This window comes from Toxotes jaculatrix, chromosome 4, assembly GCF_017976425.1.
Source record: "Toxotes jaculatrix isolate fToxJac2 chromosome 4, fToxJac2.pri, whole genome shotgun sequence".
Classification (NCBI taxonomy): Eukaryota; Metazoa; Chordata; class Actinopteri; family Toxotidae; genus Toxotes; species Toxotes jaculatrix.
The window spans coordinates 14,883,154-14,900,551 of record NC_054397.1 but is presented as its reverse complement, the minus strand read 5'-3'; the positions used below and the strand labels follow the sequence as shown (position 1 = coordinate 14,900,551).

General features: G+C 42.9%; 1 protein-coding gene across 1 annotated transcript; it reads right to left on the bottom strand.

Moving 5' to 3' along the window:
- Window positions 1-309: 309 nt before the first annotated feature.
- Window positions 310-16,652, bottom strand: LOC121180913 (transcription activator BRG1). Its single transcript, XM_041036603.1, has 34 exons — window positions 16,591-16,652; window positions 15,731-15,984; window positions 15,076-15,208; window positions 13,838-14,395; window positions 13,590-13,688; window positions 12,700-12,958; window positions 12,310-12,436; window positions 12,061-12,234; window positions 11,761-11,934; window positions 11,465-11,638; window positions 11,226-11,273; window positions 10,542-10,672; window positions 10,195-10,252; window positions 9,997-10,106; window positions 9,726-9,873; window positions 9,410-9,573; window positions 9,233-9,299; window positions 9,030-9,140; window positions 8,208-8,450; window positions 7,996-8,109; window positions 7,703-7,810; window positions 7,125-7,211; window positions 6,784-6,830; window positions 6,536-6,702; window positions 6,207-6,370; window positions 5,014-5,241; window positions 4,819-4,896; window positions 4,457-4,675; window positions 4,063-4,325; window positions 3,672-3,780; window positions 3,402-3,503; window positions 2,748-2,880; window positions 2,448-2,587; window positions 310-2,126 (listed from the first exon to the last, which is right to left on the bottom strand). Exons 2-34 carry the CDS (start codon window positions 15,944-15,946, stop codon window positions 2,091-2,093), a joined length of 4,989 nt encoding a protein of 1,662 aa, XP_040892537.1. The 5' UTR covers window positions 15,947-15,984; window positions 16,591-16,652; the 3' UTR covers window positions 310-2,090.
- Between the last annotated feature and the right edge of the window lie 746 nt (window positions 16,653-17,398).

Sequence of the window (17,398 nt, the reverse complement as noted above, 5' to 3'; positions counted from 1 at the left end):
AAAAACTCAAAAATATTCCATTTACTATTATATAAGATTAATTTAGTTTATTAAATTTATTCATAAGGGATGAGGTACAAAAACATTAATGTCGTGCAAAGAGGAGCGATGCATTAAGCTGGAACCAGTAAATGTTTCTTTTTTTTTTTTTTTAAAAAGTGACTCAAACTATTTATCAGTTATCAAAATACTTGATAACTGCAAAATGTTTATGCTGTCTGATCAGTAAATTAATCTATTTTATTTCAGCACACAAACGACAGCATTCACTTTTACTGTGGTTTATTTATTACGTTTCAAGTTGCAGGGATAATGACACAACACAACAGACAGATCTTAATAATTTAGGGGAGAAAATGTTGATGCTTTGGTTGTATGTTCTTCACTCCAGTAACCTAGCATAATGAGAAAAGTACAGAGCTCAACTTGCGAGCTGTACACACGTGCATGGACATATTCCAAAAAAAACCTCTATACAGTATATCCAACACCATACAGCCATCAGGCATTCACAAGCAGAGAAGAGCCACTGTCCCTCTGGTCCTTTGTCTTGAAATCAAAAACATAAAAAGTGCTAAGGAACATCAAACAGTTCTGAAATCCTAAAATCACCACATAACAACTGAAGGAGAATTAATTAAAGTTACAGTACTCATTGATGAAATACAACCTCATGATTCTTAAAGTCTACAATCAACAGTTAGAAGTGCTTATACTGGAAGTGTAACAGGTAAGCAGCAGCAAGGTATAGTAGTTTGTTTTTATACTGTACCATATGCACAATACTGGAGAGCAACCTGGTCTCAACTCCATTAAACCTCAGTCATGTAACTGTGGTGAGTTGCTAAAGAGCAACTGAGAAGTCTGGAAACACCCCACCCCTGCAGCAGGCTCAATTTCCAACTCAAACAGTGAACCACAAATATGTGATGTACACACACCTCAATAATCACAGTGGCTCCAAAGTGGCTGACTATTGTTACAACACATCACCAAAGTCAAGCAGAGGTGAGACATCTGGTTGGTTTATGTCTAGAAGTAAGGTAAGGTGAAAAAGACAAAAAAAAAAACCTATGTCTGAAACTTTACAGGTTCCCAACAGTTCTAACTCTTCAAGTTAACTAAGGATTAGATTTTAGTATAATTTGAGAGAAAATCCCAATTATGTCTTGTTACATGCTGGTTAACAAAACAATTATGTGAAAGTTTAACTAACTGAAGTTTGCTCAGGTTAGTAACATTTAAGTCCCCTATTTAGCATTTATAAACAGTATATAAACAGTTAGTAAATGGTTTATAACAGACTATAATGCAGTTGTAAGCTGATTTGAAGCGTTTATTAATGTATCTGTCAGCAATCCTCCTGTGTAAGTAAGTGGAAGCTGGTTTATAAATAGATGATGAACAATAATATCGAATTCATTTGTATCCTGTTTATAAATGCTGAACAGGAATACCAGTGCGACTGATGCAGTTAGATTTGGAAATCTGCAGTTACACATGACTTCAGGGCATGTGCCGTATGTTTTCTTACTCAAGCTGACGGAGACTCAGGAGACTCACCTGGGTTGAAATTCTCTCAATTCATTATATTAATTAGATCATTATTGAAATTAATAATATAAATTAATAGAAAAATATCTTCAAATAACATTGAAACATGCCACAAGGACAGAGAAAACCTAACTGCACAGTGTGTGGTAGTTTTTAGTCTTTAAACTAGGTCCATTCAAGTAGTTCTTTAACAACTGCACACAGACAACACTCTCAGTAAAACTGACTGAAAACTCTCCCAAACTCGCACACAAAGATAAAAAGCTAATTTGATCCCTTGTTGTCAAGACTTTCTTCAACTATGCAATTGCAAAGAAAAGAAAGAATTTTAATGCAGTTGTATGCATAGCCAAATTAATTTGTGTATTTAATGACATATGATTATGATATCATGTGGTTTCCACGTAATACTGTAATGCAGACCTTCTATTTTAGTCGTTTTACATTTGACTGAGGGTGGATGGAGTTGACAGAGGCGTGTTTTATTTACTGTATATGTGGTACTTGGTGAGTTGGTGGAATGTCCCTTTTACACTTCAGGACTCATCATCAGTGGCACTGGGCGAGCGCTCCTGGAAAAGAGCAAACAGATCAATGAGGGGAAATGAAAAGTAATGGTTTAAATCTTCACCAAGTTTAGCTGAAATATGTTAAAAAACACTTCACGTTGCCAAGGTCACTGAACATCATTCATTCATTCCCTAATTTCATTCTAATCTTAACACTGCAGTCTGTGCTTCGTTTTCACTGTCTACATGATTTCTCACGTTGTTTGACTCTTCTCAAGTCGTGTCCCAATTTCCTCTGTAATAAGAAGTGATTTTCACAACTTTAGATCCACACACACGAACGCACGCACGCACACACACACACAGATACATAAGATGAGCTACCTCTTCCTGCTCATCCTCAGAGTCGTCATCACTCACGACAGGTTTGGCTCTGGTGCGTCCTGTTCGTCTGCTGCGTCCCTTCCCTCGATCCCCACCTTTATCCTTCCTGCCCAGACGGATCTTCACTTTCACCGATCGAGCTAGAGACAAACACAAAACACACACAGACTATGTTACAGTATCAAATAAAAACAAATTCACTGATAAAGCAAAGCACTCATTACCTAAAGGACAATTTAACAATAACAAATGACTCAAAAACAATTTAAAAACGCTCTCTCTGCAAACAGACATGCTTACATTCCGACTCTGATCCTTCCTCCTGCTCCTCCTCCTCTTCCTCGCTCTCCTCTCCCTCGCTTTCCTCCTCCTTCTCAATCTTCTGCCTCAAACTGGTGAACACCGACTGGAGCACAATGGAGTCCTCATATATCTGCTCACATGAGAGGAACATGGTGGAGAACAACTGCTTATTATCGCCATTGTGCACGTAAAGGTAACAGAAACACGCAGTCCTCTGTATTCACACATCATGTATGATCACTACAACAAACTGCAAGATGCATCATTTCTTCAGGTTTCAAATTTAACTGGTGTTGTATCAGTTATGGCTATTAAAAGCCTGAAATACTGACCTTTATTTAAAGTATTCCGATCAGGGCAATTGGGGTAAATAAACAACAAGAATACAATTTAAAAAATGACCAGAAAATTATATGAATCCCACCAAGTTCCATCAATCAGACATTTGATATTTAATTATAATCCACTAACCCTCCCAGTTTCCTAAATATAGGACCAGTAGTGTCTGAAAGATAAAAAACAAGACAAATGGATGGGCCTGAATTTTAATTTCTGTCATTAGTAGAAGTCAGATGTACTCCCAGTAAGAGGTTTATGCACAGCTCTAACAGTGTTTCTAAATGCACGGTGTACACAGCAGGTCCGTCTCACCAGTGATCCCTCCAGGTTGAAGGTCTGAGCGTTTTGGAAGAGCAGCATGACGTCTCTCTCCAGGTCTCCCAGACTGCGGTAGCGGTGACTTCTAATCCTCTCCTAGTGTCGGCAAGGAGTGACATTTTGTGTGTCACTTATTATATCATAAAAAGTAATATGTTTGTATATCTATAAATCTATCAGCAACAGATTTCTTTTATTTGTGCTTTACCTTGCTGCACCAGTGATCCCTTGCTCCCCAGCTGAGTTTATCCTTTCTGGTCTTACCTTGATCTTCCTGAAGTCCACAGGCTTGCGGATCAGTTCGTAGTACTCCGGCAGCTCTTTTCGAGATGGCAGTTGGATAAACACCTCACTCAGCTGACGCCCACTGCCGCTGCGGGACACAACATCACGAGGATGAGCAAAAACACATTTATCAACACCTGACTGTGCTCAGTTGGGATCCATCTAATCAAATGTATCAATAATGACCATTCCTTTTAAACATGGCTGAGTCGATGAATACAACCTCCTAAATTTGAACTTTTAGCTTCATAACCAGTGTAGGTTTGTGATAGTACTTAATGTCAGTAATAAAAATGTGTACTGCTTATTAAGTATTGCTCAAAGAGAACTTCACGTTTCACAGACGACAACCAAAGCTCAATCCTGCAACCTGTCTTTGTATTTGATGACAGCGTCCACAATCTTCCTCATCTTCTTTGTGAGGGCAGGAGGATTTGGGGAGAGTTTCTCAGCAGGTGGTCGTCCCCTCTTCCTTTGCCTCTTCCCATCGTCGTCTTTGTCCCCTCGTCCTCGTCCACCTGAGGAAGAGGAGGGACCTGGGAGATCCAGGTCGCGGTCCCTCTTCCTCTTGCGGGTCGTCTTCTTGTGACGTACCTCTTCTTCCATCTCCTCCAATGTGCCCTCTTCTATCGCCTGCTCAGGGTAACAATATATGCAAGAATAAATGTTTTACTACAGAAAGCAAGGAAGTTTTTACTTATATTTTAAATGTATATTCTGGCATCTGTTTCTCAGCTCTGTCCTTTGCCCACAAGGCTAATAACCTTGAGCCACTGCTTCTCGGTCAGTGAGTCACTGTAGTCCACTTCCTTTCGTTGCCGAGAACCTCGTCCGAACATTTTCTCCTCCTCCTCCTCGCAGGTCAGCCGCTCGACCTCAGCGTCGTCCTTCATGATCCAAGTGGGCAGCTCGTCCTCCTCCATCAGACGAGGTTTTCGACGCGGGTTACGTGCCTCCTCCCGCCGCCGGTCCAGGTCCATGCGCTGGGGGGGGGGGGGGGGGGGGGGGGGGAGAGGAAGAAAAAAAGAAGAAACAAACAAAGGTGTAGGGAGAGGAGTGTGGTTGAGTTGGGGCTGGAAGAGAGAACTGAGCTTTAATCCATCTTCAAAGCACATAAGGATTTTACCATGAACTGGTCGAACTCCTCCTCACTCCTGGCGATCATCTGGTTGACCGTCTCATCATCAGGAACCTCATCCTCCTCCTGAATACAGCAGACACACATTGGCAAGCAGAGCATAAGAAAGCACACTCTTTAAAATTGTGTGTTGCTGGTGCACGCACACACATTCATGCGTAGACACACTTCTTGACCCCAGACCTCGTCTTGCTCCTCGTGCTCCAGAATTGCCTGCAGGAAAGCCCTGCGCTCATGGCTGGAAGACTTCTGATCGAACATGCCAGCCTGGATGACCTTTTGATCCACGTTCAATTTGTACTTGGCAGCGGCCAGGATTTTCTCCTCTACACTGTTGACAGTGCAGAGGCGCAGCACGCGCACCTCATTCTGTTGACCAATACGGTGGGCTCTGTCCTGAGCCTGCAGGTCCTGGAGAGACGATTGGAAAGGAGAAAGATGTTACTCTGTTACTCAAATGTTACTCTGAAAAAAGATTTTCTTTTGTCAAACAAGCTGAAAATATAGCCTTCACATGCCATTAACATTTTTAATCTAAAAAATTTTTCAAAAAATCTTATGACAGCTTGACTCTTTTCGGTGCTGTCATCAGCTGATAAATCAGGAAACTTCAACTTTGGAAAAACAGAGAGTAAAAGCCACAAGTCTCAAAATAAAATCCTAGTGTTTAAACTTCTGAGCGGCCTGCTAACTAAGGACCAACCAGAGCTGATAAAGGCAGAAAATATTCAGAACCACAGGGTACTCTCTTTCCTAGACGAAATTCCACATTTACGGTATTGTGTATTTCAGATATTTATGAACTCCATTATTTCTTTTAAATGCAAAGCAAGATCTGGTGATTTAAATCGTGCTGGAAATCCTGCTGGCTTTAATTAGCTGCTCCACACAGCACTCTCACATTCACACTGTGAAGGTTAGAGGGAAGCTGTAAATTAAAATTATGCTTCCCCAAAAACTGTGTAATATTTAATGTCAGACCATTGGTTTGACACTGAATAATCCACATTCACACAGACTACCCCCTGTCTTTCATGGGGGTGGGGGGCGCAGCTGCTGACCATGAGCAACCCCAACCTCTCTGTTCTTCCTGTCAGGGTAAAGACGTTCAGATCGCCTCTGCCATCACAGTGACGTCAGCAGCACTTGAGAGTGCGAGACATATGTTTGTTAGGTTTGATTTATGTATTAATCGGCCATACAGTATATAAGCAGATTAATTTATAATATGTATCAAAAATCAATATTTGCAAGCATAATTATTATATATAATAACATTTGATTGTTATCACTAATGCATAAACATTTGTAGCATTGCAATGTTGTAGGTGGTTGATGTAGGGCCATCTAATTATATTTATTTATGTGTGTCACACCTGATGCGGGTTCCAGTCAGAGTCAAAGATGACCACGGTGTCAGCAGACTGCAGGTTGAGGCCGAGGCCTCCAGCTCTTGTGCTCAGGAGGAAGATAAAATACTCTGACTCTGGATCATTGAACGTCTTTAGTAACATTCCTCTGTCCTCAGCCTTTGTGGTGCCTGAGATGTGAGGGAGGTGGGAAGAAAAACAGAGGGAAGAAATAAAGGAAGAAAGAAATGACAACAAAATGGCATGAAGGTGACAGGATTTAAGAAAATGAATGAATAAAGTGCAGTGAGGAAAAGGACACATCAAAACTGCTCTACTTATATAAACTGTCTCACCATCCAGACGAAGATACTTGAAGTTGCGGTAGGCAAAGTAGTCCTCCATGATGGTCATAAGTGAGGTCATCTGACAGAAGAGCAGCACTTTGTGGTTTGTAGCTCTCAGTTTGGGCAGGATACGATCCAACACCTCAAACTTTCCTGAAGCTCGATATAGGTCAGGTCTGATGAAAATGAGTACAGATAGCATTATAAATGAGAGAGTGTGTGTGTGATCTTGGGTGAAAAGCAAAATTAGCACTCACCCCTGGACTATCCCGCCAGAGAATCCTAAATGTTCAGAGAAGGATTCCTGCAAAAACAGAAAGAAAGGTATTCTGTGATCTAGTCTCATATACACACTCAGACACCTTGATTTAATTGTGGTTTTAATTTGAAACTCATATTGTCAAGTCCCCTATAGAATCACCATAAAATCAACCGTGTGACAAAAGAGAAAAAGAAAAAGGTTTTTAGATTTGATGTCTTGCTCTTGCTCCTAATATCCTGACACATTTTCCACTTTGACACTGTTCAAAGTCTGTGAACTATGCTGAAATAAATAACTGGAGACAAACTGTTTCGGCATGACTCTCCTCAGTGGTACCTCTATCTGCTGGAACATGTAAGGGTGGTTACAGATCTTCCTCAGCTGCATGATGGTGTTCATCAGCGTCTTTGTGCCTCCTTTACCCTGGTAATCACAACAAGTAAAACATGCAGCACAGGTTCATTGAAGGTTCTTATTGTCTTCTTTCAGCCAACTTTAATTTATGGTCATCCAAAGGACAGTGATCAATACTCTCTCTTAAAGCAGATATCAATAAAGGCCAATAAAAGTATTTTTTAAAAAATCATTAAGTGCTATGAGAACCAATCAAATGTGGCTCTGAAGAAGCTTTTAGAGCCAAGGATACAAGCCTAAGACTGAAAAAACAACTTAAGCAACAGTGAAAAAAATTGTTTCAATTCAATTTCAATTTCAGACTCTGATATAGTAATTTAATTTCATCTACACCAAAATTTCATCATTTGATTTCATCAAAAAGGGCTTTATGAAAATGTTGTTTATGAAACGTTTGTTCAAAATAAGAATCGGAGCAGAGACAATTTTATTTTGCTGTTGTTAAAATAGAATGATTTCAAAACGTAAAACCCACAGTGTCACAGTGTTTCTGCCTTCACCTTCTTGTCTTTCTCAGATCCATCAGTCAGAAGAACCCCCTTAGCCTGCATGTGTCTGTACAGCACCCTCTGAAGAGACGACATGTCACACTTGATCACATATTCCACCTGAAGGAGAGAAAAGACACATTCGATTAATAAAAGACACAGAGAGAAAGAGATACATATAAGGCTCGGCATAGACACGACACGTCTCCCCATGTCTCTGTTTCAGGTGAGATCTGCTGAGATCGTGTGGAAACGTGTTTATGTTCTATCTATCTGCTATGTGTGCTGAAAGAGGCGAGCCATGCCTTCTCTGGAAGCTGAGCCTCCACTTCCTTCTTTAATCTCCGTAGCAGGAAGGGGCGGAGAACTTTGTGGAGACGACGGATGATCAAGATGGTCTCCTCTTCGTTGAGGTCCACCTGGAGAGAAAAACAGAGAGAAATCTGTCATCTCTTCAAGACAAAGAAGCTAATCGCACTAGCAGACAGCAATGTAGCTGTGACCGAGTCCTGCACACCTTCTCTCCAGTCATGGCGAAAGGAGCGTTGAACCACTGTTCGAAGGTGCTGCAGCTCTTGAAGATGGTAGGCAGGAGGAAGTTGAGCAGCGCCCAGAGCTCAGGCAGTTTGTTCTGCAGCGGTGTCCCTGTCAGGAGGACTCGCCGTGGAGCAAGGTAGTGGGTGTTCAGGACCTGGGTCAGTTTACAGTGATGGTTCTTCATACGGTGGCCCTCATCAACGATCATGTACTTCCAACGAATCTGATGGGAATGACATAAGGAGAGGAGAGAGGAGAACATTTGGATAAAGCGACCACTCTAACGCCTCACTGCTTCTGCCCATCCAAACAAATAAAAGAAAAATAAATAAATAAATAAATAAAAACAGAGGATTTCTTGTCCAGTTTGTCCTCATGCCCCCACACTGGCTCGACCCCAAGCCCCAGCCTTGAGCCACCACGTGGGGAAACTCTTGCTTGAACTACAATACCCACCTTGCAGCACAGTCAGGAAGCCTATATGACTACATGAGTGCATAGCAGCATGGTGGCCACAGAGGACAATGGAAGACGCGGTTTACAGGTGGTGTCAGTATGCTGCAGGACCTAGGAGAAAGCACTGAGATGCAGCACAGAGGGCAGTCAGATTGGCCAGGCTCAAACACTTTTAGAGCACTTGGGGGATTTAGGCAGTGAGAGCCAATAAACAAAACAACTAAATCAAATAGTTAGCAAATAAAAGCATCAACATCTTGCTGCAGACATGTGCACGTATAGAGAAAAAGGATTACAACATGTTCGCCAAGGGGTGTTTGAGATTGTCGTTCTGCTCTCATCTCACCTTAGCCAGAACTTGTTTATCCTTGATGATGTACTCGTAGGTGGTGAGTAAAACGTTGAATTTTCCACTACGCAGTTGGGGAACAAAGGCTCTTCTGGCAGCAGGAGACCCCTGACAGCCAAAAAAAATACATTTCACATTTTGTAATCATATACTGGAAGTGATAAACATAGAATTTGAGTGGTGTCACTGCAAAAACTAACCTTGTAGGACACTTTGACGACTGTCGGTGCCCATTTGTCAAACTCATACACCCAGTTAGACAGAGTTCTGTTGTTTAGAGACAGCTCAGATGTCATTCAGCAGTTAATTCTCAGTTTCAAAGTGGCTTTATGATGAAAAGGACAAGATATATTTGCAAATCAACAGTTTTAGCTCACGAGAGGGGTACAATGATGAGGTAGGGTCCATTGAGACGTTTGTGCTCCATGAGGTACGTGATGAGGGCGATGGTCTGGATGGTTTTTCCCAGACCCATCTCGTCCGCCAGGATCCCGTTCAAGTTGTTGTTGTAGAGGGAAACAAGCCACTCCAGACCTTTAATCTGACAGGGAAATTCACATGAGGGTGGAAATCTGTCAAACATGACAAGTATTTCCTGCAGCTGATCTCCCTCATCAGAGGTATATTCAAACATTCCTTCGCGCAAGGCAAAGTAGAGAATATCATGTACCTGATCTGATTGTGTTTGTTTACCTGATACTGTTTGAGTTGTCCATTTATTAACAGAGTAGACTGTTTCTCCACCTTCTCTGTGACAGCGTGAGCCACTGAGTAATAAGACTGGAGCCCTCGAGCGAACGCTGCGCCGCTATACTCGTCGTCCACATCCTGCTTAGCATTTCTGCAGAGAAAACAAACAGCTTTATTCAATCATGGCATGAAGTCACTCTGTGTCCACCTTTTGTAGTTCCACGTGCATTTTTGTTTTTGTGTCCCTGAGAATGTTCCCCGTGTGCCCACTCACTCGATGATGTGTCGGACATCCACCTCAGACACATCTTCACTGTCGGGGTCTGTAATCTTCTTCTTCTCCTCCACCGGAGCTGCTGAAGGCTGTGGCTCCTCCTCTTCCTCCTGCCAGATGGTGTGAACAGCAGTTAAGTCAGCGACTGGAGCAGCGACTATGAAACTGGCTTCAAACGTGTCGAACAAAACAACACACCTCCTCCTCTTCCTCCTCCTCGCTGTCTTCACTGTCCGAGCGGGGAGCCACCTCATAACTGGACAAAATGCAAACATACTCTAAATAAAATCAGCCAACAGCCCCATCTACAAGTTATTCTGATGCACCTGTATACTCTCAGATGAATTTTTTAAGCCAAACAAACACAAAGAGCTGGCATAGGGAGACAGGGCTAACGGCCTTTTGAGGCTATAACGTTCATAACATACAGGGAAATAAAGTTGTTGGAGAGAACACTTTTCCTGCGTGGCTAAAATGACAGGTACCTCTAACTCCACACACATTCGCAAACACAAGTCTCTCTTCCTCTCTCCCTCCAGTCTCACCCAGGGTTCATCTCCAGCCAGGTCTCCAGCTGTCCAGCTTTAGGAGCATCCACCCCTGTCAGGATGTTTCCACTGTCCACATGGATGACCTTCACGGGCAGGTCACTCATCTGACTCGTCTCATCCAGAGGCTGCAGGGGGAGGAGGCAGGTTATGGAAATGAGACTAAACCTCAGATAGTTAAGGCTGCGTGCACAGGATTAAGGTTAATACAAGCAGCTGTTTTTGCCAATTTAACAAGCAAATAAGATCAAGCAAATATCCAATAATGTTTTAATACAGTGTATGAAGCTTTATTTTGTGGCTGACTGGTGTACTGTGATGTCTGGTGGTGCTGCTTTGTGACTGATGAAAATGAAGCCGATCAAAATGTTGCACAGCAACAGTGAACAAAAAAAATCATTGTGGGTGCAAAGAACAGTTTGCAGATTCTACTTTTTGTCATGACAACCCTTAAAAACAGCAAAACACTGCTCCCCAAAGCTCTGTGTGAAATTTGATCTATGCTGTGTTTAAAGGACATCTCTATAGTGACCACAGAAAGCAGCAAATCAAGTTACCTTTGTGGACCCAGAATATTTAAAGAGCAAGTATGCATTTTTATAAATAAAATCAGTGGCTATGAACATATGCTTTAACTATAGCTTCCTTGCTGGAACAGACACAGGTGCTCCATCAGCTCACCTCTCCGTCAGGGCCCATGGCAGGAGTCTGACCCTCAGCATTCTCCAACTGCAAAACAGACCACAGCTGAGTCTTTAACACACCAAGAAGCACAATCATATAAGCTGAAACAAACAAATATACAGTGCCACTCAGTGCATATAAATAATAAAAATCAGATTTTTCAGTGTTGAAGGTGCAGAATGTTGATGACATTGACATTTGATGGACATCTCTGTCTCCCCTCTAGTTTTCTATACCTTCTTCTTCTTCTTTTTCTTCTTCTTCTTTTCTTTGAGGGCCTGCGCAGCCTTGTGAGCTCTGACCAGCTCAGTGAGGTTGGCGACATACTCATCAGTTTGCTGCAGCAGGTAGGCCAGGCGCTTGTCCTTCTTCTGGTCAATCAGTTTACGGTAACCCTCCTCATCCTCCGCCTGGAAAGACAGACACATATAGGGTATGTACAGTATTTGGAAGGTGTATATACTGTTAAGTGTGCAGTGCGCAAGCTTATATATAAGTGTGTCTGCCTTGTGCTATTACAGTTTCGTCTTACCATAAGCCTCCTCATCCTCTCTTTCTCAATGCGCTCATTCTCCTTCTTCTGCTCTCGTTCAGTGTTGGCATGGTAGGTGGCCACAGCTTTGGTCAGTTTCTGAATTTTGCCTGTAATTGAACGGTGGTACTCTTTGAAGTCTTTGGCGTGCTGGAGGATGCTGTTGAGGTACTCCTGGGTTTGGAGTGGGAAAATGGGAAGAGGACAGGGAAGAGAAAGCATGGGAGAGGAGAGTCGTCAATCAAAAGTACAACTTTTAATATTACCACAGGTAAAGTCACAGCTGCGTTTGTCCTCTACCTGATGTTTCTGCCTGCGTTTGCGCTCTTGCTCAATCTTCTGCTGTTTCTCCAGTTTCTCTGTGATGCGGGCCTCTCGCAGAGACTGACGCTTGCTACGCTTGTAGGCCTTAGCATCAAGGGCGGTCTCTAGAGCTGTGTCACGACGCATACACACCACCACCTCTTGACGCAGCTGTGGAAGGCAAAATTTTTAGATCCAAGGGGGCAAGGTGCAGGGTTGTTAAGATTAAAGGTGAAGATACAGTACCTGTCTCTGGAAGTTAAGCAGTCGGAGGGCTTTGAGCTCAATAGTAGCTTTGGTACGTAAATCACCAGCAAGAGAACCTGGCAGGTTCTCCAGTTCAGCAATACGATGAGTGATACGAGCCTGTAACCTGAGGAAGTATACTGAATTATTATTATTTCATTATTAACCTGCTAATTCTTTATGCTTTTTGATCCAAGTTTGAGAAATGTTGAACATAATTCAAAAGACTGATAAACGGCACACTGCTAATAATCTGGTAATATTAAAAGCTGAATATAGCGTAACATAACCTTAACTGTTAAAGCTTCATTATGTTATAATCTACTCTTCAAACCAGAAAAACCAAATGAGATGAAAAAAAAAGTCACATCCCCAAAGGCCTTAACGTACCTGTACTCCCTCTCCTGCAGTATCTCCACTGGGTCGAGGCCGCAAGGTTTCTGAATGGGGGTAATGCGGTTCTGCTTGGCGTGGTAAGGCATCATGGGAGTAGGCTGCGCTGGCTGGCCAGGGGACTGCGTCTGCGGAGGCATTACCGGGGAGGCGGCAGGGGGAACTGAAGGTGGAGCAGGAGAGGGCCGGCCAGTGGGCTGAGGAGGGATCAACTTCTGGGGTGCGTTTGAGGGGGCTGCTGCGTTCACCATGGGACCTGGAGGAAGATGAGATGAAGTAATGAAGAAAAGGTCAATAACACGCTGCTGTAAATACTGTACTCTACAATATCTTGAGAAATGACTGATATTTTTATATTAAGTTGCTGACAGCAAGTGTGGTAGTAAACATTCACAGAAATCATTTTTGGCTGAGACAGTATATGAAATACTAGGGCTCTAAAGTAGGACACTTTAATGCAGCCATCATGTTATGACATGCACATTTCTGCCTTGAACAATACTCAATGTACAGCAAATGTCCCTGTATTGTTTGCATCGGGCATAAGCTTGAGGACATGCATGCGGGCAACGAGATTCAGATTCCTGCTGCTGGTTTCACACTACTCCACTGATCAGCAATTGCTGACGGTAAAGTACCGAGGAACAACGTGCCAACAAAGGCAGGGAAGGAGTTGACTGCCACTAAGAAAACGTGTGTAAACAATTTAGCATTTAAAGTATTTAAAACAAAAATCTAATTTGCACAAGGAAATGCAGTCAGCTTGATAGGGATAGACACAATGCATTTTGGTGAGAAACAATAAATATAAAGAATTTGTTTTACAAGAAAAATCCACAGCACACCTTTAAGTTAAATAATCAAGGTCTTACAGCAACTCAACATACCTTCAGGCCAGGACTTGGGTGGTCCGTTTGGGTTCTGTCCCTGCATCCCAGCTGGTGTCCCTGATGGACCTGGTGGGGGCATGTTGGGACCCATAATACCTAAATAAACATAAAAAAGGTACAAGGTACAGATTCTCTTTAACTCTAACAGCACTTTTTTTGAAAAAGGATCTCTAATCGTGAGCATGGATTCAATGTTACATATAAATATAAATTTGTGTTCTATCAGCATGAGTTTGCATGCTCACCGTGAGCTCGGGTGTAGCCTGAGCCCATTGGCCCAGGCCCTGGTCCTGCCGGTCCACCTCCTGGCCCACCTCCAGCACCAGGAGCCAGACTGGGCATGGGCTGCGGCTGCTGCATCCCAGGCATTGGCCTCTTTCCTTGGACGGCCATCTGGAGGTGGTCTGGCAGGGGTTGCCCCCGAGCCAGCATCTTATAAGCCATGATCTGGGCTCTGAGTTGGTGGAGTTGGTTCTGGTTGAAGGGAGTTGGGCCACCAGGGCCGCCGGGACCTCCAGGGCCAGTAGGGCCACCAGATTCAAGGCCAGATCCAAGGCTGGGGACATTGGATCCAAGACTGGGTCCAGGGCTGGGGCCTGGGCCGGAGCTACCTGGAGGACCAGGACGGTTATTAGGACCCAGTGTATGTTGATCCCCACTGGAGCCATCTAAAGGTGTAGAGGCAGAGCCGGGGCCACCAGAGGAGGAGGAAGAAGCAGATGATGGCATAAGAGGACCAGAGGGAGGGCCATTTGAAGGGACAGGGCTGGAGTGGTCAGAGCCACCTAATGGAGAGTGGTAGCCTAAAGACAGAGACACAGAAATAAAAAATATTAGAGCACTAAGTTACTTATTTTATTATTTCAAGCCGTGTATAACATTCATATAATACTCAAGTAATATCTATGTTGGGACTCTTGGAGGGATTGTGATTTAACTGTAAGCTTAACATGTTTTACATGAATGTATGTAATTTCTAAAATCAATATATTTTATAATATTGTAGTGACTGTCAGTGTATATGTGCCATCAAGAGGCTCTCCAGGCAACGGGAAGAGATTTGTCTGCCACTTGTTACGACAGGTGCTAACATTATTCTAAACCTGCCAGCCCATTATTTCATAATGTATTAAACTCTGATTCAAAACACTAAAGCTGTCTGTCTGACTGTCTGGTTTTACTTCTTGTTTGTTTGTTTTATAGCAGGCCTCAGGAAGCTACGAGGTTGCCACCATATTGTTAATGTATCCAGGTTGACTGAGCTGTGAGACTTTCCGTATTTTTATACTAAAAGAAATTTAGTAACAAGTACAGCTCATGGCTCATTTCATAGCCTGCAATAGCAGAGTCACTCCCTGTGAGCTCACCAGGAAACATGACTACACCGCCACAGATAGGTCACACTTAAAAGCACTCAACCCGTCTTACACAATGCTGGAAAGGATGAAATTGCTTAAGATAAAGCAATTTGTGGCATGCTTACCTTGTGAGTGTTGGTCCAGAGGACTGGGTGGGGGGCCCATACCACTGTGCCCGCCCTGTCTCATAGACAGTCCTTTCATCTGACTAAAGCGGCTCTCCTCGCTCATGCTCTTCTCATGTATGCCCTCCATTGGCTGTGGGAGAAATCAAACAGTATTAAAATAAAACTACTAATCCCTGCAGGGAAACAGAAATAATATCATATAAAATGTAAAGAGTTGTAGGATAATGACACTAACAATTTGGGCACATCAGAAATACGGGTATGGATTAACTTATAGCTGCAGTTATTCACAGCTTTTACAGACTAACAGTAATGACTGCTTTCTCAAATATAGATCAGTGTTATGGAACATGTAATGAAAACTGATTAAAGTGAATATACTATTATATGTCATATATAAAGTACAAATCTGCCTGTAGATCAAGTTTTATGATCTGCTGTGGAATTAACTTCATTATTCATATGAATATTCATTCATATTAGTTCCAATCACATCTGTTTCTATGTAAGTATGATGATTAAACTCTTAATATGCATAATTCACACTAAATATGTGGGATATTAACTTAAAAATAACTGCTGACATCCCACTTCTGTTTCCTAAAGGACAGAAGTGTCTCAGTGGGACTCTTAGTGCTGTCAGTGTCCTCACTTTGTGCAGAGGATGCAGGTTGTCCTGGCCATATCCAGAGGGCCCTGGCTGAGAGTGTCCAGAGGAGGGAGGACCAGGGCTGGGGCCCATCATACTGTGAGAGGAACCGGGGGAAGGCCCGGGGCTGGGGCCCAGCATAGCCCCAGGGGAGGGACCCGGACCAGGGGAAGGACCTGGGCGTGGGGTGCCTCCCATGGGGGGATCTGGTGTCGACATCGCCCTGGATCTCCTGCTCCTGGGCGAGCAGCAGGGACCTGAGAGAAAAGAGAGAGAAGAAAGAGGAAAGGTAGGCAGGGAATGATAGCAGAGGGGTGGAAAATGATCTTTGCAAAACTCAAAAGGATGGCAATACTCTATGCAAAAGTTACTTATCTAAATGAACAATAATTTGATGGTGTGATTATATCTAAATAAAATATCGTGACAATGCAGCTGGACATCTGACTTCAACTATGTTTTTCTAATAAATGAAGTGGGTGCACAATCTTTGCAGGATATGAGTGAATTTTGTCCAACGCCTATCAGATAGTGGACTCTCCGTTCTCCTGCTGCGCTGCACCAAATCACCCGTTGCGCGCATATGCAATTACAGCTGCAGGGTCTAGCACTGGAGTTGAACTGAACACGGGGAAATACAGTCAATTATGCACATGAGCCAACGCTACTGAGACGTTTCCTCGCTCAGACCATGAAAACCTGTCTCGTTAAATATAAAAAAGGGGAATGGCGGACTGTGCTTATGCGACTGACCTACCCGCATCAACAGGACACACAGTCCTGGGTGGATTTCTGCGCTCCCGAGTTGATATTTGGGGGGAGATAAGCTAAGACGCACCGGTTGTCGCAATTAGCCTACTCACCCTCTTTGTAATCTGCCTCCAAGCGTTGATTTGTTTCACCGACGTGGCTCGAGCGCCCCCCTCCACCGCTCCTATGACCGAATGTCTAGTCACGGCCATCCGGCAGTGCGCATGCGTGCGCAGCGACTGCACAGGCTCTATTCACACTGAGCATCAAGTCTGGACTGTAGGCTCACACCACAGCCTGTGTATGTATCTATGTATACAGTGTTTGTAAACGCACAATAGTGGTCAAAGGTTAGCGTTAACACGCACGTAAAAGAATGTGTGGACATGAGTCTGCAAGTTTTTATCACATCCTAAAATAGCCAGATAGTTTTACTTTTCTCAATTAGTTCTATTTAATAATTTTTCATTAATTATAAGGGATATGACTGTTAAAACATGATGGACTGGTGGTTATGATTATGCAATCGCATAATTATTGTAGCAGTACACAGGGGAAATATAAGAATAATCATCAATAAAATGACTGAATAAAAACATTTTCACTATCTGCAATTCAATTTTTTTTTTTAAAGTATTTTAAGATTTCTCAGAAATCTGCAGACTTACTTAACATGAGATCTTTTCTGTACAGGATGGCCCTCACTGAGTAAAGATAAATAAATATGCTACCTGCTAGAAGATGTTCACTGCAGCGACAAACAATGCCACACAGCGTCACCCTGTAACATCAATGCATTACATAAAGTCCTTTGGAAGTTTGGTGAATTTGGAGCGGTTTTGAAGCCTCTTTAGATTTTTTGTATATGGATTTTTAAAAAGTTTAATAGGCTGTACTGAGAAGGGCTTCACACCGAGCCTG

Excerpts from the sequence above, each read along its gene's own strand:
- LOC121180913 (XM_041036603.1), bottom strand. The coding sequence starts at position 15,946 with ATGTCGACACCAGATCCCCCCATGGGAGGCACCCCACGCCCAGGTCCT. Across the intron at positions 9,874-9,996 it reads GATGTCCGACACATCATCGA|AAATGCTAAGCAGGATGTGG; the intron begins GTGAGTGGGCAC and ends TTTTCTCTGCAG. Across the intron at positions 4,897-5,013 it reads AGCACGAGGAGCAAGACGAG|GAGGAGGATGAGGTTCCTGA; the intron begins GTCTGGGGTCAA and ends TGCTGTATTCAG.